At 41.0% G+C, this 20,464-nt stretch overlaps 1 protein-coding gene and 1 long non-coding RNA gene across 5 annotated transcripts in view; one reads left to right on the plus strand and one right to left on the minus strand.

Annotated features, from left to right (window-relative positions):
• The first annotated feature begins 899 nt into the window (after positions 1-899).
• The window catches only part of PPM1A (protein phosphatase, Mg2+/Mn2+ dependent 1A), a 36,063-nt gene continuing 16,498 nt past the window's right edge, over positions 900-20,464 (plus strand). The window contains exons 1-3 of one of the 4 annotated variants that reach the window (XM_030038510.2): positions 900-1,261; positions 15,944-16,795; positions 18,613-18,730. In XM_030038510.2, the coding sequence (XP_029894370.1) occupies positions 15,962-16,795; positions 18,613-18,730 (952 nt within the window). In that variant the 5' untranslated portion in view covers positions 900-1,261; positions 15,944-15,961. Of the gene's footprint in view, positions 1,263-1,399; positions 1,532-15,942; positions 16,796-18,612; positions 18,731-20,464 lie in introns of those variants that run through there. The other 3 variants (XM_030038501.2, XM_030038482.2, XM_030038490.2) reach the window with 3 other exon arrangements.
• On the minus strand, positions 3,493-19,327 carry LOC115351613. The gene is made up of 3 exons (XR_003926855.1): positions 19,222-19,327; positions 18,105-18,110; positions 3,493-3,503 (listed from the first exon to the last, which is right to left on the minus strand). It is a non-coding gene; the product is annotated as an uncharacterized LOC115351613 (long non-coding RNA).

Here is a 20,464-nt window from a genome sequence, read left to right on the forward strand (position 1 = left end):
ACGCCGCTGCGGCTGATCCCGCCAGGGCCCCGCTGCCCGCTCCCTCGGCCTCTGGCGAGCAGCGAGCGTGAGCTGCTGCCGCTACGGGACCGGGACCGGGACCGGGACCGGGACCCGGCGCAGGAGCCGCCCGCCCTCGCCTCAGCCTCTCCCCTCAGGGAAGGGGGCGGTGCCGATGACGTCTTCGCCCCCCCCAACCCCGCCCGAGCTCGTGCCTCTCCCACGCGCCCCGCGCATGCTCAGTGCGGCCCAGCTCGGGGCGGGGGGGGGGCGGGACACGGGACGGAGGGTGATGTAATACCTTTAACGGCCTCGCTCCGTTCCCGCCTCCCCCCCGGCCTTTGCAGTTCCCTCAGCCCCAACATCCGGGTACCCCGCCCGCTACGGCAGAGGCGGGTTTTTGCTCTGAAAAGAGGCGCTTGTCGCGTTTTGGTGGTTTTTTTGTGTGTGGTGTTTTGTTGTTGTTTTTTTTTTTTTTTTTTTAATTTTATTTTAATAACGGGGGGGTGGGAGGGAGGGGTGAAGGGGCGGCCGGCGCGTGCGCACGCGCCCCGCGGCGAGGAGGGGAGAAGGCGCGGGGGGGGCGCGCGCCCCGCCCGCCCGTCCCCCCCCCCCCCCCCCCTTCCCTTTCCCCCTGCGGCGCGCGGCCGCGGCGGGGGAGGGGAGCGGCGGCAGGGTAGGCGCGCGGCGGCGCGCCTGCGCGGAGCAGGCGGAGGAGGAGGAGGAGGAGGCGGCGGCGGCGCAGTGCGTGTGTGTGTCTGCGCGAGAGAGGCGGCGGCGGCGGCGGCGGCGTGGGGGGGGTGGACGACGCTCCGCGGCGCTGCGCGAGTGGGCGCGGAGCTCAGGCGGGCGGGAGGGAGGGAGGGAGGGGGCCGGGAAGGGGGAGGGGGCCGGGGAAGGGGGGGGGGGCCGGGGAAGGGGGGGGGGGGCGGCCGGCCGAGCGGCGGCGGCCGCCGCCGCCGAGCAGCGGCGAGCGAGGAGGGGGGAGAGGAGCGGAGGCGAGATGAGCGCTGGGCTCCCCCTGGGCAGAGAGCCGCCCTCCGCAGCCGCCGCCTGTGAATGAACTGAGGCGAGGCCGCCAGCCGGGTGCCCCCCCCCTCCTCCTCCTCCTTCTCCCCCTCCTTCCCCTTCTCCCCCGGCCCGCCCGCCCGCCGGCCCCACCGCGGACGTCCCCGCCTGCCCCCGGCCTCCCTGCCCCCACGCACCTTCGGGAACGCGGCCCTGCCCGCCACAACCGGCGCCGTCCGCCGCGGCCGGGGGGGTAAGTGGCGCTGCGCAGTGCGGGGCCTTCGGCGGGCCGGGCTGAGGGGGTGGCGGCGGGGAGGGCCGCGGCCGCCGCCTGGGCCGCGGGGCCTGTAAACAAGCCTGGGGGTGGCCTGCGCGGGGGGCCGCTCTCCCTCTCGGCTCTGTGGGAGAGGGGAGGGCCGGTGGTGGGGGGGGGGGGGTGTGTGTGTGTGGGGGGGTCGTTCCTCCCGCAGCCCGGGTGAGGAGCGAGGCGCCATCCCCGGCGGCAGCAGCTGGTACCGGCTCGGTGAGAGGGAGGGAAATGGGAAGGGGGGCGGCGCGGGTGCGAGTCTGCTTGGGATGCTGCTGCCAGGAGCTTCACCCCCCCCCCCCCCCACCGCCACCATCCCTCTCCCCTCCACCCCAGGGCTGAAGGTGGCCGGGCCGTGGGGCTCCGCTGCGCAGCCCCTGCATTGCAGGCGCCTTTGCAAAAGGGTGGGGGGTGGCACGGCAGCCCCCTTGGGGCTGGGCATGGGGAAAGAAAGGGAGGAGGAGGGTGAGCGGAGGGGTTTGGGCCTGGCTCAGGTAGCAGCAGCAGCTTTCCTTTTCCCTCTCACACCCCCCCCCCCCCCCCCCCCCCGCCTTTTCTTGGCCGATTCAGAGTTCATTTAATAGTGGCTATAAACAGCCTCCTCTCCCATCGCCACCCAAACGCTTGGGGCACGGCACTGGGAAAAAAAAAAAAAAAAACCAAAACAAAAAAACCCGAACGCATCTATTTATAAAGCACTCCACCCTAGCGAGGGTCGGAGCATCAAGCACTCCCCAAATAGTGACATTATTATGCAGCGGGCGGTTTTCCTTTGCCAACGCCTTTCAGGCATTTAAAGTTTGAGAGAGATTTCGCTGCCTTTGAAAACAATGTCGTGAGCAGAGGTTATGCTGATCTTCTGTGATCTGTCATAGCGTGCATGTTAAAAGCAGATAGAAGAAAATGCTGTCCTCGATTAAAAAGTTGTCCAGTGATGTACTGGGTAATTGGGCTTGTGTGTTAAATGCCAGAGGTTCTCAGCATACGTCTAACCTTTTCATTACATAGCTTGTATTATAGTAGATATCATACAGCTTTAAGACTGGCTGCAGGTTAATGGTTTCAGAAGAATTGATTTTGTCGACGTCTGTTCAATATGTATTTGTATTTATTTAGTACAATTAAAGTATTTCAGTGTTGCCATGTGTATGGCAAAATTTTGTTGTTGCAAAACCAACGTTGAAGTTTACAGTAGTACTTGTGAGGAACTGGGGGTTTTTTTGAGTTGTACCTTTTGTCAAATGAGAAAGTGCTGGTCATTCGGATGGCCTGTGTGGTAACCTTAAGGTTTAAGGCCCTGTATGTCATACAATGGAAATTTTTATTTTTATTTTTTTAAGCAGAAGGCAGTTTTAGAACCTGAAAGTAGTAGGTTTGAAGGTAGGTGATACGTTTTCTGTATGTTGTGATGTTTAACATCAGAATAACTAGAATCATTCTATAAAGTAGAAGTTCTAACTCTTGTGATTCTAGGAAATTACTTTCTAAATATGAGCCTGTGTGGCACTTTCCTGAGCCTGTACATGTACTGTTTCAGTGGTTAGGTGGCTGAAGCAGGATTCGTGAAGCACTAGTGAAATTAAAGCAAGGCAGCCGCTGTTACTCAGGACCCTGTGTGAATTGCCAAATGACCAAAATTGTGAAAGTTCTACCCGCATTTCTTCTCTGTAGCTTCCCTTCTGTTACTATTAATAGTTTTTCTATGAATAACATCAGAGACAGGGGATGGGGGGAAACATGGGTCAGGGAAGTTTTACATTTTACCTATCCAGTCAAAGTAGCAATCAAAGGAAAGGTGTTGAAGGAAAGCACTTTCGGTGAGTGTACCAGCATTTTTCCCTGGGGTAGGGACAGCTGCTCCTGAAGTTTTCTCTTCCAGGCCTTTCTGGGTCTACCTTTTGTATGTGAGACTGGGCTAAGAGTGAAAGACTTGCTGATGCATCATGTCAGTTATTAATATTTTCCTCACAGACATAGATCTGATAAAACTCTCTGATAAATGTAGTTTGTACTGGAAAGAGCTGGTCAGTACTCTCACACTCTTCTGTCATAGCCATGTTTTTTCTCGTATATGGACAAGGCCCAGCTCTGGTTTATAGGTTTAGTCCCTTGGCTGGTGGTTGTCTGGTAAATCTCTCCCCTTGAGGTATAGTAGAAAACTCTACCTGTTTTCCAAGTATTTACTTAACTGTCTATAGGTAAGCTTGAGATACTTTTGTTGAAACCGAGAAGGAGAGATGGAAATGCCAAATGACTGGTGAAGCTTGCAGGTCTAAACAAGCAGAACTCACTTAGTGCAATTGGAATTAAAGCATACAAAAAAGTTTTTTTTCTATAAAATCAAGCTCTTTGCTTCTTATCTGGAGTGCAGCTTATGCAGTGAAGTTGAGTCATTCTTGCTGAGATAGCATTTTAAGAACTGTCGTTAAAATGCTTAGATATTTAACTCTGGCACAGTATAATTTGCAAACTTATGTAACTGGTATGTTTTTGAATGCAGCTGTCAATAAGAGATCTTATTGCACTTTTCCTTTTTAGTGGAACTAGGGAATATAAAGCAGCTGATTCCACAAGATGACCTAAATATAAGTCACTTAACAATAACATATTTCTTACTAAAATACTGACGTTACTATTGACTTAATTTTTACATGTTCCAGTCTATTCTGATATAAAAATACTTTTTTATGTAATTGGCTAAGCAGAACTGCATTGCAATTATGTGATTGAATAATGCAGGTAGTACTATTAAATAAGCAATTTTTGGAATGGGAAGTACTGTAAAATAATTGTATGAATTTTATCTCTGCAAACCTGCAACTCATTTTAAAGACTTGAATAGTAAGTGTTTGAAGTCAAGACAATAGTGGCTCGGCATAGCTACACCTGAGCCAAACAACATTTATTCTTACTATTGCGTGTGGCCCTTCGTAATTTTTGCTCCTCTTTTTCTCATCGTACCTCACTTTTACATTTTTTTGAAACATTAGTGTATCATCAGTAACTGTTTTTAAATGATGCAACCTGTAGTCTCATTTGTTCTTTAGAAAATTAAGCTCTTTTTGGATACTGCTTTGTTGCTAAATTCTTACTGATTTCTGTAGTTTTAGTCACATGATCCAAATTTCAGTTAGAAGTACTAGGATAAGAAATAAACTTCTTTAAATTTTAAATGTGCTTAACTACAATGCTCTGTATTGAAGGAATGGCAAATTGCAAAGTGTAAAGTCCGTGTAAAAAAAATATGTAATCCCTGAAAAAATGCCAGTGTTCTTAGGATATTTAGAAGATCCAGGGAGTGTACATAAAATGTGATTTTTATGGCATTTTATGTACATTTGGTTAACCAGTGCATAAAAATGTTGTTTAAGAAGGATGCCTGTATTTGAGCCATGATGTGGTGAGGATCACAGTGATAGCAGTATCTCCTTGTAGCTTCTTTATGTTGCTCCTGTTGCTCTCTGTCTGTGAAGGAACAATTTAGGATTTATTAAGATTTAAAATTGCTAGAGTAAATCATTTAAATCTGAAGACTAGGAAGGATGTTTAGACCAAGGAAATTGTAATCGGGGCAGGAGAAGAAAGCAAGTGTGATACCATGGGAGTGAGTAGACTGATTTTTGTTCCTAGATAGCAGTAGTATCCAGCTGAGCGTTTCTGGTGTTAAACCAATGCTATAAGGTCTGCTTTTCTACATTTCTATCTGCTAAACTCTGCTCTGTGTTAAACCACATACTAAATTACAGATGTCTGTCAAGTCTCTATCTTTTTTTTTTTTTTAAAGAAAATTTTTGTTTAACCTGAACAAGCCTTTGTCTTACTGGGTGTTCATTTTCATTTTTTTGTTTTCACATACTGGTAAAATTAACTAATGGATATTTCAGCTTGCTACTGAAGTCTACAAAACAGTGTGTGTTTATAAATATGTGAAACAGTTGCTCAGATTTTTTTAACAGCTCTTCTAAAAAGGTGTTTATGTGTTACTAAACAGAATAAAAACTTCCTTCATCTACAGATAGTTCCAATGAAGTACACTTCTACTGTTTAGAGTGTAAACTTTATAGCAGTATACTAGCAAAAGAGCATCTAAGAGTGATACCAAGGAAAAAACAAAACTGTCTCATCAGGTTTCAATTTTGAAATGTAGAGAAATGCTAGCAGTTTACACATAGAGGAAAAAGTACGTTAGCCACTTTATTGCTAACATCTTAGTTCTCAGTTCAGGTAAGAATATTTTAATAGATAAAAAGGTGTCTAAAGTCTTCTAAGATAATAGTTTACAAACCCAAGAAACTCAAGTGTAATATTACTTGTATTCTGATAGCTGCAGTTTAAATAAAGCACTTAAAATGTGCTTGCGATGATGCTCCACATGCAACTGAATTATGTGGGACTAATCAGATGTATGATGTTGCTCTCATGCTTAAATGCCTTGCTGGATTGTGACCTAGAGGATGAAATGTGCTTCCATGTTTGGGTCTCAGCTGTAACTTTTAAGGATTTTCTGTATCTGTGCATACAATTCACTTTAACTGCCAACTGTACTTTCGATCTGGAATTTGAATGGTAGTCTGTATTCTTCTTGACCATATATCACAGCTATTTGTGCATAAAATTCCGTTGTATTTTTTACTTGCGCAATACCCTAAAATGCAATAGCCGCGAGAACTGTGTAAACTGTGCCTAAGCTCTTTGTGTTTGGGGATGAGTTTAAGGAATTCTCCAGCTGTCCACTAAGTTAAGTAAAACTCAATCTTTGGAAAGGGGTGCAGAATGTAGAAAAATGCGGGCAGGTAAGTGGTTAGTATTAAATTATAGGAACTTTTCGTGAAGAAAGAATCAGTTTCTGTCAGTAAATACTTTTCTGGTTCCCCCAAACACTGAGAGTAAGTATTTGGACAGACCCTTCTTAAAAATCTAGTACTGCTTCCCTCTGTAAAGAACCATTCTGAGGCTGCAGAATGAGGCCCTGTAAGCTCAGGAAACGCTGGCATTCGTAGCTTATATTTTGAAGAACAGGTGAATTCGACAATGCCCTCATTCAGTGACCAGATTATTTAAAGCTGCAATGAACTCAAGTTTGGACTCAGAGCACCTTACTGCCTTGTTCATCATAAGCTAATCTGTCAGCTCTGCACTGATAGTGACAGAAGTAAACTTGGTAATCAGTGTGACTCTCAGAGGAAAGCCTTCTGTCCTGAAAGTTATTGTCTGCATAAAAGGCTAAAACAATAGGGTTTTTCCCTTGGTTTCTTTTTTTATTTTTTTATGTAGTCTTGGGGGAAAAAATCTACTTTATTGCAGCAGTCATGCTCTATCCTTGTTCTTTTAATGAGATAGGAATGCTGGGGATGTGAGGGCAAAATAGATTTGTAAATAAAAGCTCTGTGTGTGTACAAATGAACAAACTCTGGCTTTTCCTAAGCTTTGAGGATTTGACTTCCAGGTCTTAATGTGCTTCTGGCATAGTTTTGATGTCATTTCCTTGCAAGCAAAGCCAGGTTACAGCTGTACACTTCAGAACATTTCCTATTTTATTCCCATTTTATTCTCATGTCTAGTCATCAGGTTTTAAGTCTCCTCTATGCTGCTTTTCCTATATCCTCACCAGAATAGTGGTCATGTTCCTGAGATTAGAACCCCACAAATATTTTCACGTAAAATGAAGGGACTGGGAAGTTGCTTATGTATGTTTCTTTGAATTATTTCATAATATTGAGTACTTGGCTAAACAGGAAATTTTGGGGCCTTCATGCAAACATGTTTTTCTCATCATTGGGCGCATGCATACTGGTTGCGTTTTCTCTAAATAGTTTATTTTACTCCCAAGCACTATCTGTATAAACTTTATTTTCACTTGTCTTTTATTTTTCTATATTGGTAAATAAATTACTCGTAAGACAAATCAGAAATAGGTGGCTGATGCTTATTGTTGAAGTTAGGAAGATCTGAAGTTTTAAAGCTTTAAATAATTATTTTAAAAGAAGACGAGTGGCCCTGGTGAGCAACTGGAGACACAAAGTCTAAAAATTAAAGAGGAGGTAGTGTGATGATTCCATGTGTTCAATTTTCTTTAAGGTATATAGGACTGTATTAACTTAGATTTTAAGATGTTTGTGGGGAGATTATCGGTGAAGCAGTATGACAGAAGGATGGTGGGATTTTATAAGAATTCATACATATTACCACAGGCAACAATACCAAGTTAAGTTAACTGTAAAAAAGTGGCAGTTTCCTGAACTTCATCAACCACAGATGAGAGTGTGTGTGAGTGTAATTTTTTTGCTGTATTTCAGGAATGGTTCAATTAATGCACCTGGTGTTCTGTTGATTTTTTTAAATTACTGTAGTTCAAGCATCCCTTTGTTTTTGGAGTCTCAGTGAATAATCCCATTGCGACCTTTTTCCATGTAGCATCTTTTTCCTAGTTTATTTTAACACTTCAGCTAAAACACTGACAAAGACAAATTGACGGTAGCTTGACTTCACTCCAGTGGCTTTTGAACAACCTGAACAGTCCTGGACATTCTAATAAGTCAGTCTGGTCTAGAGGCTCTTTACCCAGTAACTTCACTTTCTTTTTTGGGTAGTGGCAGGATGGGCTAGGACTCCAGTTCTGTCTTGTTTTTTCTGAATAGGTTTAGCTGAACTTGATAAAAAAGCAAATGTTTTTTGGTTGGTTGGTTGGGTTTTTTTTTCTTTCTGACACAGAAATAGCAGTGGAATAGTGTGATTCGTCCACTAAAGAAAGCATTCCTCTATGAATCTTCAACTTTTTTGTTTTTTTAATGGCAGGTATTGTTTGATTGATAATACTAGCAGTGAATGAAGTTGCTGAGGCTTCAAGTTGTAAATGAGAGATCCAAAAAATGAAATTTAAAGAACAGGGGGTTTTTTAGCTATTACTTGAAGCATTTCATATGTTCAGATCTGTTCAATTCTTGGACTTTCAGTGGCTTGTACTCAAGTAAGAATTGTCAGTTAGGCCCATGATGTCCAGAAGTGGGGTAATATTCTGTTATGATGGTAGATGACAGTGGGCAGAGCACCCTTGGTATTACAAATACTGGGGAAAAAAAATGGTAATTCAGCTTTTATGGCTTACTATAACTCCATTCTTCTGTGTTGTCTTTTTCTGTTTCCTTTTCACCCATATTTTCTTTCTGGTGAAACTATTGCTGTGCATAGTTCTGTTGGAATAGCTGCATAGCACTGTATACTCATTTTGATATGAGCAGTTTGGTTGGAATTCTTATTTTCACTTGTTTGCCTTGCTCTTACATTAAGATTCAATTTTTTTGAATCTCATTGAAATATAAAATGAAGCAAGGCCTTTCTTTCTCCTGACTTCTGTCTACATAGACAGCAGCTTCCTTGGATCTTCCAGTTCCTTTTTACAGTGCTTGCTTCAATGGGGCTTTGAATTTTGGCTGGAGTCTGCAGGAGTTTGTGTGCTATTAACAAAGCAGTTGTCTAATCTCTGTGTCTAAAATGGGTGTCTTTTTTTTTAATCTTCCAACACTTTTAAGTAAGGAATCTTTGGAAAATGAAGTAGAACCAGAAGGGTGCTGAACTGAACACCAGCATGGACATGTTTTCTGCTTATTACTGCTTTCAAGCAAGGACCTTGGCTTTTTCAGTCTCTTACTGTTCAGACAGCAGCATATGAATTTATGCAGAGCTACCTCATTGATTTTCATAGTACTTCTTAATGCTATTTTGGTTGTCGGCAGTTTTTCATAGTGATTGGGCTGCTTGTACTTTGATACTGCTGCCTAGTGGTTTTTTTCTTATGCTTTCCCACCTGTGATTTGTAGTACAAATATTTAGAAAGAAACAAGCATTCTGTCTGGGCTAAGAAGTATTACCTTAATTGTGTTCTGAGGGTGCCAGTCATGGTGGGATCCTGATGAGTGACTGGTACTTGTGGATGCAAGTTCTATCTCCTCTCAAAATCAATGTAGTGATTTCTCTATTCCCAGCAGTGGTCCTAGTGATTCTGGAAGGAAGTTATTTTCTTCAGTAACTGACCACAGAGCAAAAGGAAAACAACTCCATAAAGAAATCTTGAAACTACATCACCATCTTTCAGATTTCTGCAGGAAGAATTTGTTAGAGAGATGAATTATCTTTTTCAATGTCCAGGGCTTTCTTTTTCAAAAATCAGATTACATGCATCTCCTTTGGAGAGAGTTTGAACCTCAGCCAAAGTACATTCATATCAAGAATAGCAGCTCCTAGTTTAACCTTGGAACAGGTTTAGTTGTCTGCAGGAAAGGTTGGTAGGTAGGAGCAGAAAAAGGTGTTTTAAGAAAAAGCTGGAACATGTTGCTGGAGGGAGGGTGTTAACTTAGAAATGGTTACCTTCTGTGTTCCAGAAGACTTTTGGAGGCTCTAGCAATCCTGTCCAAAATCCTACCTACCCTGCCGTACACACACACACAAAAAATAAATTGACATAGGAAAACAAGTGGGCTAAAATACTTTGCTGCTTAGTATGGGGAGGCATTCAGAAAGGCTGTCAGCTCCTAGCAGGGAGAAAGGATTTTAAGCAGAAGAGAAGTTACGTTTAAAAACCAAAACTCACAAAACAACGTAGCTCAGCAAAAGGCAGTGCCTGTGGACCAGCTATCAAGAGGTCAGAGCTCATAGGTATGGGTATCAGAGGTGCAGTGATTTAGTGATTTTCTGCTGTGGTACAAAGTTGTAATTGTAATCACTGTTGCATATTAATTACAGGGAGAGAGGGAGGGTAAGTGGGGAAAGGTTGAAACAGTTCATACTTTCCCTTGTATACACAGAGTCATTAATTTGCTTATGTTTGGGGTTTTTTTTGCCCTGTCTCTCACTTGCATCCATGTATAGACGTTCTTGCCTGTCTGAAGGTCTGTTTCTGAGAGCTTTGATATTTCTTATTACTTTCTTTAAACTAATGTTTCCAGCTGTCTACTTTTTCCTGTTCCCTTTGTCTGCCACATGCCATAGCTCCTACATCTGTCCTAAAATAAAAAATTGGTATTATTATTACAAACTTTCTTACCCCTGTGGGTAATTTCTTCTTATGTTCTTCTATTTGCAATTATCCTACTGAAATATAACGCAGACTACAGCTGTATCTCCAAGAAGCAAGTATTCTGGTGGGGAAATTGTGTGTTAGTCCATGTTTATTAAAATAGCTCCATTTCTGTATTTTATTTCTTATTTTTCGTAGACAATTCATGTCTCCTAGTTGGCCACGTATGCCTGCATCTGAAAGTACACATTCAGAAACATCAGCTGTAATTTTCAGTACTTTATTGATGTTGTTGAACCGTGAGTGCCAAAACTCAGTCATATAGCCTCCAATAGTTTTTAAATAGTTTCATTGGCAAGAAGCTTTTTCATGACTTCATTCAGCCCATGACTGTGGTGTAATTATGTCTCCTCATCTGCGTGTTCTGTTTTATTTTAGTCATTCTTCCGATCCCTGGGATGATCTCTGACATTTTGTTTGTTAACATTAATTGATTTGGGGCATCCAGTATGTACTGTCAGTTTTTCATTCAACAGGCACTAACTTCTGAAAATATTTCCACATTTGCACAATTACATGTTGACTCGTTACTGCATCCAGCCTGCTTAAGGCAGGGGGCAAAGTACCACAGATCAGATTGGACTTGAAGTGATCAGATGCCCTTTTTCTATTCAGCAGCAGTCTGTATAATTTGGTGACTTGCTCTGTGTCCCGTAGTTCAAGTAAAGGTTGTAATCTTTCTTTATGGTGTTCATTACAACACACAGGGCGGAATGTCATTTAGAGAATTGTTCCAGGAGATTGGAGTATGGAGTCGTTTCTCAGCTTAGTTTGAACAAGTGCCTATGACTTCAGTGTGGTTCATGTAAGCAGCTTATCCTAGTGGAAGGAATACAACTTGAACGTTGTTTAAAAAGGATTATTAAATTACATACTGTTAAAGTACAAGTTTCAGATGGCGGTGGTTGGTTTTCTTGGACAAGGTGATCAAATCCTTGTCTGAATTCCTTGGAAAAAGAAATGGTCTTTTTACAGGGGTACATGGAGTTACATTAACTGTCCTTTGTGAACAATTTAAGACTTATCTTCATTTGAACCTTCAAGCAAATGAATAAGCAAATAGCAAAACAGTAAAATGTATTTTCATGTGTATCAGAAGGCGTTACAGTTGTGCTGTCTGGATAGCACAATTTGAGGGACAAATGAAGGGGCAAAGAGATTTCATGCATTCCAGTGATGTATCTGTGGTTGTCCATGGTTGTCCATGGTCCGGTATACTAATTACCCTCCTTTTCTTTGCCACTCTGTTCTCCATTTGCATCTATTTTCAAGGAGTTTAGCTACTGACTCTTCAGCATGCTCCATTCATTATTTCAGTTTTGTTTCTAATGCTGCAGTCCTTTGAATTTTGGCACTCTTGTGTTTTATCCAAGATCTTGTTACTTGTGTTGATTTTTCTAGGCCCTGTACAGTGCTCTTGCTTTTCTGTCTGCAAACTGCAACTTGAGAGGTTTGGGGTTTTTTGAGGTTTTTTGTGCACTTGCTGTAGAGGCTGTCCTTCAGTTTGACCTCCACAAAATCAGCATTTCAGAATTCATGGTTTAGATGCACTCGCAGATGCATAGATACGTCCCCTGCATATTTGTTTTTATGCATAGGGGTCCATTTTCACTTTTAGTTTTGTTCAGAACCTTCTCTATTCTTCAGAGCCAAAACCCAGGAACTTTGACTGCAGAAAGCTCTTCTCTTTTAGGAGAAACTAATGGAAGTCACCGATACGGACATGGTGAACCAAGAATCATCTTAGCTTAAAACTGAAGTTTGCTGGACTAATCTTTGTGGCAGTTGCAGTGCCAGATGATGTTTTAGACTTAGCATTTCTGAAGAAAATGTTGCACCTCTGATCTTTTTACAGGGCACTGCTACTATAGTACTGTTCAGAATTGTTCTTCTCTAAGAAAAAAAAACTGTGGTGTACATTTGCCACTGAACTTCATGATTAAAGTGCATTTTCTCTTACTCTGGTTTTAATGGGAATAGGAAGAATGTCGGTCTCCTTTAGCACCCATGTGCATCATTCAAGTGTCCTGAAAAATTGAGGCTTCCAGAGTAGAGGACTGGTTCTGCCTCCCGATATGAGACTGCAGTTTTCTAACATGATTGCAGAAATGTGTGGCTGGGTTAAGAAGGGCAAGGGGAAGGGTAGTAAAATTATTTGGAGAATAAGGGTCATAAGATGAGGACTCCTGTTCAGGAAGATGACTAAAGAAATACAAGAGAGGGCTAAGTTAAACCATGTTCAGGATCTATTGTTTTATTGCACATCATACATGCAGACTGTTCTGGGTCTGACTTCTCTCTTTGGTGTTATTACATAACAAAGTCGTGCTGTAACTTGGGCGCTTGCACTGCTATAGGTTAATCTGATTTGCATGCAGAGTTATATGCTTAACTAAAGGTGTCATTCTAACTTAATCAGTATAGTGCTCAAACCACCTCATGAAAGAATGAAGAATGTACTCGTCATTTAGGTAGACACTGATGTGTGAAAGATGTTTCCGTAGACGTGGACTCAAAAACAGGTCTAAAAGGTATTTTTAGTAGGAAGGAGGCACATATGTTAGTCTTTTTGTGTGTGTGTCCCTTTTAAAAATAAGATATTTTTTTCTTATAACTAAGACTCTTTAAATTCTTCAGGTTTTAGCCATGCATAAGGGTGTGGGGGCAGAAGTAGCAGGTAGCCTCCGATTCATAAGAATTCACAGATCGGTCATATTAAACGCAAATTTTTCTGAACAAGAATTGAAACCCTGAGAAAACTAAAGGCTTGGCATATTCATCCTATCCACAAGTAAACTATGCTTTCCCTTCAGATACAGTGAGGATTTTGAAAACTTGGCCTATTCTCCTACAGGTTTAGACTGGCATTCTGGTGAAAGTATGATTAGCTAGAGTGTTGCAAGGAAGGCAACTGCAGTTTGTTATTGCAGTTTTCGGAAGGTGATTACTTTATGCTATGGGCTGTGAATAATTTCCTAAGAACTTGTTATGTGACCACGTTGTGGTTATCCTTCTGTCTGGTTGCATTTGCCTCTATGGTGGGTAGCTCGCACCCTTGAAGAATCATGTGTCAACATCTCACCTACAAGGCTTAATTTAGAATAGCAACAGCTTTCAGTTTACCTTCTAGGGAGGGATAAGGCAACTTGGTTTTAAACGGAGAGTGGATTTGTTAATTTTTGAAGTGTTATACCAGTTCTTTATGAGTTGCTAGAACTGCATACGACCTGTCTGTATGTATTTTTAATTGTGGTTTACATGACAAACTACTGAGAGGGACAAACAGCTTACAAAGCACATCTCTGAATATTGTGTACCTAGTAATGTGAGAGATTAGAAGGAAAACTGCCTTTTTTAGTCCAAATCTGACAGTGCTTATGGTCAGTTTAACTGTATCCTGTTCTTAATGCTTTTCTGTTTTAAACACAGTAATAATGTAAAATACTTGACAAAAATGTGGCATTTGCTAGGGCAGTTTCTGCTTTTTGAGCTCTAAATTAAGGTGAAATAATTGAATATCTGCATTCTATTTTATGATCTCTTTGACAATAAGAAAGTGTTATGTGTTAGTTTAAACTCTGCTGCTATCATGGAATGAATAAAAAGTATTATTCTACAAAATAACTCCCCATTTGATTTATGGCAGCATTCTGTAATTATTTTGATCACTCTGACTTCACTAGAGTTGCATGTGAAGATAAAAAAGTCTTAAGTCATATTTTTTTCCTAGCAACTGCAGTAATGTGAACCTCGTGCATGTGCTTAGGATACAAGACCAGTCAGTGTACGCTATATATTTTGTTGGCTAGTTACAGTTTGCGTGGGCATATTTTGTGTTCACTTGAGAAGAGACAGAACTTAAGAGCAGGGGTTGGGGTGAGAGGAAGCAGAGGTGTACTGCTGCTGACATCTGTCTCCATACAGCTGAAGTATGTGTGGCTTTTTTGTTTTTGTTAACAAAGCATGTGAGCCAAAGAGTGTATATCCAGTCCCTGTGCCTCACATTTGAATCACTGTTGTGGTGAGATCAAATATAAATATTTCTTGACAGTTTATTCTAACAAGTACAGATGTTTTACAAAGGTTGATAGTGGCTGGAAGAGACAATGTGAAAAGCTTTGTTGGATTTATAGTGTCACTTATAGCTGGAGCTGTATTTTAATAAAAGCATGTTATCAAAAAGTGATGTTATCACTTAGAAAACTGATCAAATGTATTCCACAAGTTAAAACCTTCTAAAATCCCTATTGTACTAACTTTTCTGCTAGTGCAGCTGCTTAGTGCAGTTCCCTCACGTAAAATCTGTTTCAGAGACTCAGTTAATTTTTGTCCACTGCCTTCAAATAGAAAAGCTCGTAGTCTTGTTCCATTACCTTGTATTGTATAACAGTGATTTGCACACTCTTTGATGCTTCCCAGGGCAGAATTTGCAAATATGTAAAATGTGTGACCTATTTTGTATGATTTTTTTAAATAATGAATGCACAAATAAACTGATGTGGATTAGCAGGGCGGGTTGGATGGTTAGGGTGTGAAAGCCATGAAGATAAACCAGTCAGTTTACGCTGGCTGCAAATATAATTCTTACTCTTAAGCATGCATCACATCCCAGTGATGGGAGGTGGAGGAGGATAGGGTGTGCAGTATATCGGTCTGACTTGAATAAGGAAGCATGAATTTACAATATGTGTGATTTTATTTCCAAACAGATTTCCTTAGACTTGTCAGGGGCAGTTGTCTTTCAGTGAAGCATGAATACATTAAGGTTTTAAGTAAATCTGCAGCACAGACATCTGAGAAGCTTGCTGCGTAATTTAACTGAAAAATCTAAGGATGAGCTTTCACAAGATGGCTGAGCCAAACTAATGGCTTGCTGATGCCTAAAGGGACAGCTGCTCTGTTCCTTCTGAGTCCTGCTCCTAGTTATCCAGTGTTGCCTCTTCTTTTATGCAGACTGTGGCATCATCTTGATCATTCAGATCACTTTATCTGTTTAAAAAAACAAAACAAAACACCACCAACTGAAGAAAAAACCCCGAACCTCTTACCCCAAAAGAAAACCTAATCAGTTTGCTTTCGTTTCCCCATCGCCATTGGAAAAGCAGAGTATGAGCAGGACTTTGTGGCCAGCAGGTAGGGATCTAGGGAATGCCACTGTCCTGCAAACATTGAACTGTTTCGTTGGCTCAGTAATCGCAGGGAACATAGCTATTCAGATGTGTGCCAGTTAACAAGTCATGTTTCAAACTGATTTCATACATATACTAGAGGCTTTTCTCAGAACCATGAATGATAGTGGAATATAAGTTCTTCAAGTAAAACAGCTGAAGATACTAACAAAAATATGAAAAGTGCAGTTCAGCTAGTAGCAGTGTCCTTGTTTAAATTAGATGAAAGCAATGCAAATTTGGCTTGAGACACAGAAAAGTCAGCTTTATATCTGTGTATTTTTGTCATCTTAACATTATTTGGGCTATTATTTAATAGTTTCCAATAGGATGTTTAAACAAGAGATGTTTAAGAAATATCTTAATAATATTTTTTTTTCTTTTTAGAACTGAAGGAGTGTCATCATGGGAGCATTTTTAGACAAGCCAAAGATGGAGAAGCATAATGCCCAGGGGCAAGGGAACGGGCTTCGTTATGGTCTGAGTAGTATGCAAGGCTGGCGAGTTGAAATGGAGGATGCACATACGGCTGTGATTGGTTTGCCAAATGGACTTGATGGGTGGTCATTTTTTGCTGTATATGATGGGCACGCTGGATCACAGGTTGCCAAGTACTGCTGTGAGCATTTATTAGATCACATCACGAGCAACCAGGATTTTAAAGGGCCAGATGGGCCACCATCTGTGGAAAGTGTAAAGAGCGGCATCAGAACAGGTTTTCTGCAAATTGATGAACACATGAGAGTCATCTCTGAGAAGAAACATGGCGCAGACAGAAGTGGGTCAACAGCTGTGGGTGTCATGATTTCTCCCCAACATACATACTTCATCAACTGTGGAGACTCGAGAGGTTTACTTTGTAGAAACAGGAAGGTTCACTTCTTCACACAGGATCACAAACCAAGTAATCCACTGGAGAAAGAGCGTATACAGAATGCAGGTGGCTCTGTAATGATTCAGCGTGTGAATGGCTCTCTTGCTGTTTCAAGGGCACTTGGGGACTTTGATTACAAATGTGTCCATGGGAAAGGTCCTACAGAACAGCTAGTCTCACCTGAGCCTGAAGTTTATGAAATTGAGAGATCAGAAGATGATGATCAGTTCATCATACTGGCCTGCGACGGTATCTGGGATGTTATGGGAAATGAAGAGCTGTGTGACTTTGTAAGATCCAGACTTGAAGTCACTGATGACCTTGAGAAAGTTTGCAATGAGATAGTTGACACCTGCTTGTACAAGGTAGCCAGACTTGAGAGAAGAAGTTTACTGTGTTTTCACTATTAGAAGTTTATGAACAAGTTAAGAATAAGTTTTGATTCCAGTCTATAAGTATCCGATGGTTTATGTTAACATGACTTTGACAGTCATTACCATGATTCCCACAAAAATGGTGATAGAGAGGGATCAAACACACAACAGAAACAGTATGACTTTGTGGGTGGTTTCGGTTAATGAAGAGTTTAAAATCATGTACAGATACGTTGTGATCATTGGGAAACTAGAAGCTGATGGGAATTTATGGGCAAGCTAAGGACAGTAACTGCCCTTTTCTGTTTCACAACATACTTTACAAAACCTTAACTCTTAAGACTTAAATCAAGCTAGAGAATATTCTTTCCCTTCCTGATCTTCCTATGCTTTCTTGGGCAAATAGTAGTAACATAACTGTCATAATTATACCAAGATAAATGCAGAATGAATGAACCTTGACTTCATATTTTGCAGTTTAAAATTTCTTCTTGACTATACAAAGATCTGACTTCCTAAGTTAGTTTTTATTCTGGTTTAATTACTATATTTTTTATTCAATGTTGTGTGATACAGCTCTGAAACTAGCTCAAGTAGAAGAAGATGGGACTGGTTTTTTTAACAAATCTGTGTAATTTTGTCTACAATAACTTCTACTTTGTATTAGTAAGTTGTAGGATGGTACAGTTACGGAAGAGATTTGAACTATTGAGTTTCATAGCTTGACACTTAATTTTCCAAAGGCAAGCTGTAAGTCATAATGTAAAAAAGCCAACATTTTTGATACTAAAGACACAAGACAGCATCTCCAGTCTTGCCACATGACTAACAAGGTCATTGTTTCCCTATTGGAAAAATGTAATTGCTTTCCAACACTTTGGCAGATTGATAATGCATATATTTTTGCTTACAATTTTTGTCTGGTAGTCCTGAAAACAAATACCAGGGAAGGAACAGTGGCTTGTGGATGCTGTAAGCTTTGCAGTAGCCCACTGTCAGCACCTCCCCATATGCCCATATACTCTTGTTTTAAACACTGGCTTGTTCTTGATCTAGCTTACTTCAGTGGATTTAATTGGTGTTAAAAGTTAAGCATGTGGATGCATGTTTGTAGACCAGAGCACAAGGGTATTGAAAGTAAACCAAACAGTTACTTTTCATAAGCAGAATGTGTTTGTATTTTAAGGTATTCAAGTATTAGGGTTCTGTTTAGTTGGAGTTTTTAAATGTTTCCATTTCAAAGAATGCTTTTGTAAAGGCCTGGGCCCCTTCCAGCTGGTCTTGTAACACATTCTCTCACTTGCAACTTTTCTTTTAAAAAAAAGGGGGGAAAAAAACCCCTAATAGCTATGATTTTAGGCAGAAGCACTGTCTGAATTCAGCACCTCCCTACTTAGTGCTTTTAAGCAGTAATGGTTTTGTTTACCCATCTAATATTCAGCTGTTTTCCCAAAATTATTAGATAGTACTTAAAACAAGATGGAACACAACTTTGTAATTACACATTGCTTGTTAGTAATGTCAGTTTTTAAGAGACAATGGGCTGTCTGTAATTGGCTCCATATAGTCTTTAGACCATGAAAGAGGGAAGAACAAAGTGACTTAAAAGTTGTACTGAATGAATGGGCAGACTTCTGGAATTCTCTAAGGGTGTGGGGGGAAGTTAAGGCTAATGATAATATTAATCCATAGTAGTAGAAGTTGTATTCTAATACCATATGATTTGTGAATTTTTGTGTGTAAAATGCTTTGATGTGTATTTAGCCTGGTGTGTATACATTCTCAAATAATTTTTTCTTTTCCACCAGGGAAGTCGAGACAACATGAGTGTGATATTGATCTGTTTTCCGAATGCACCAAAGGTATCACCAGAGGCGGTGAAAAGAGAGGCAGAGTTGGACAAGTACCTGGAAAGCAGAGTAGAAGGTGGATCATTTAAAAAAAAATAAGTAACTTTGTTTCTAAACAGACCCCCTGGCCCCCTTCCCCTTCCAACAACTAAACTCTTAACACATACAGGCTTTTTAATAGACCTTCAAGTGCCCTTGGCCATCTAGTGTACATCTCTGAAAAAGGCACTCATATAGTCCTGATGTATGTCCTGAAAAAATTCGGCTGTGAAAGTGCAGCAGCCTATAGCCCTGAAAATTATTCAGGTGGCAGAGAAATAATTCATTTGTGCTCAGTGTTCTTCATGAGTCTGCTGACGGTGCAAACTTCGGACCAGTAAATCCTGGTTCCTGTTATATGGAGTTAAATGAAATAATCAGAATATCTTGCAAAATGTCTGTGAAGATGGTAATTTGAGTGCCATTTTTCTATGTAGTTATGTACGAATTACTTAGCCATAATATTTTGTTATCCAATTATGGTAGGGTTACAGCTTGATTACTGCCATCTTTAAGGCAGTTGCTAACGTATTTACTTATTTGAAAGTACATCAGAAATTTGTCAAAGCTAATCTTTAAGCATTCATGATGAACAAAAGCTGGGAGCTCATCTTACTGTGTCAAAATTTTGCTTTAAATTTGTATTTTGGGAGTTCTTTAACTTTAGACTGAAACTGCAAGTCTTAGGCATTTTGGGTCACCTAACTAAAAATGATATTTGAAATCAATTTGCTTTAAAAGATTTATCATTAAAACTGGATTTATAGTGCCTTTTGGTATTTAAAAACAACCACAGCTTGGAGTTTGTTTATGAAACATAAGACATGCTGTATGCATTGTTTGCATAGGTTAAGTCTATTTTTGAAGTGGGCTTCTCTAGACCTATATGTTACAAGTCTAGTTATGTGTATATACTCCCAAGAATCCTTAATAGCACACAGGGCACGATACACAAGAGTTATTCACAACTGTGGTATCAGTGATTAGTAAGTTAGAGGAATATATTGTGCACTTTTTTTCCTCCTTAACTTGCATGAAGATAACACAGTGCAGCTTCAGAAATTTCAGAGAGAACTTGCCTACATGGGAATTCTGAGTTCAGACAAATTAATGTGCAATTTTAAAGCACTTACTACCCGTGTAGGTGCTCCTTCAGAAAGTAGCAGCTTTTTGAAAGGCCTCATTCGCAAGGTCTTGGCAAACTACATCTGTTCTGCCCCTGAACAAACGTCCAGACAGACATTTCCGTGTTTTAATCTAACACTTGCCTAATAGGAGAAGTTGGTACACAGTAAGCAATAGTGTGAATCTTTTTGACAGTGTAGCAGGAATATCCAAGTGCATGGTAACACTGCATGAGTTAAGTGTCAGATGGCTTTCTGCATTTCAAAGCAGTGAGCGGTTTTGCACCAGGCTTTTGAAGAGCTTACTGTGTATGCCCACTCACAGAACTGGTGAAGAACAAGTATGCTGTAAATTCACACATTAATTTACAGCATGCTAACTCTCCTAATTTGGGCAAGTATTACCTTTGTATCTTAGATACTTTGTCTGAGTTCAGACAAACCCATGACCTAGAATATGAAAATATGTTCAAGTTAAGGCTGGCCTCATTGTACCCCAGGAATATTACAATGAGGAAAGGTGACATTTTTGTACAGACACTTCATTTTATAAATGAAGAACCTAAACACTGGAACTGCATGTTATTATGGTACATACAATGAATTTGGCTGCCAGTACTTTGCATTTATACAAATACAAAATTTCA

Source organism: Aquila chrysaetos, chromosome 2, assembly GCF_900496995.4.
Source record: "Aquila chrysaetos chrysaetos chromosome 2, bAquChr1.4, whole genome shotgun sequence".
Lineage (NCBI taxonomy): Eukaryota > Metazoa > Chordata > Aves > Accipitriformes > Accipitridae > Aquila > Aquila chrysaetos.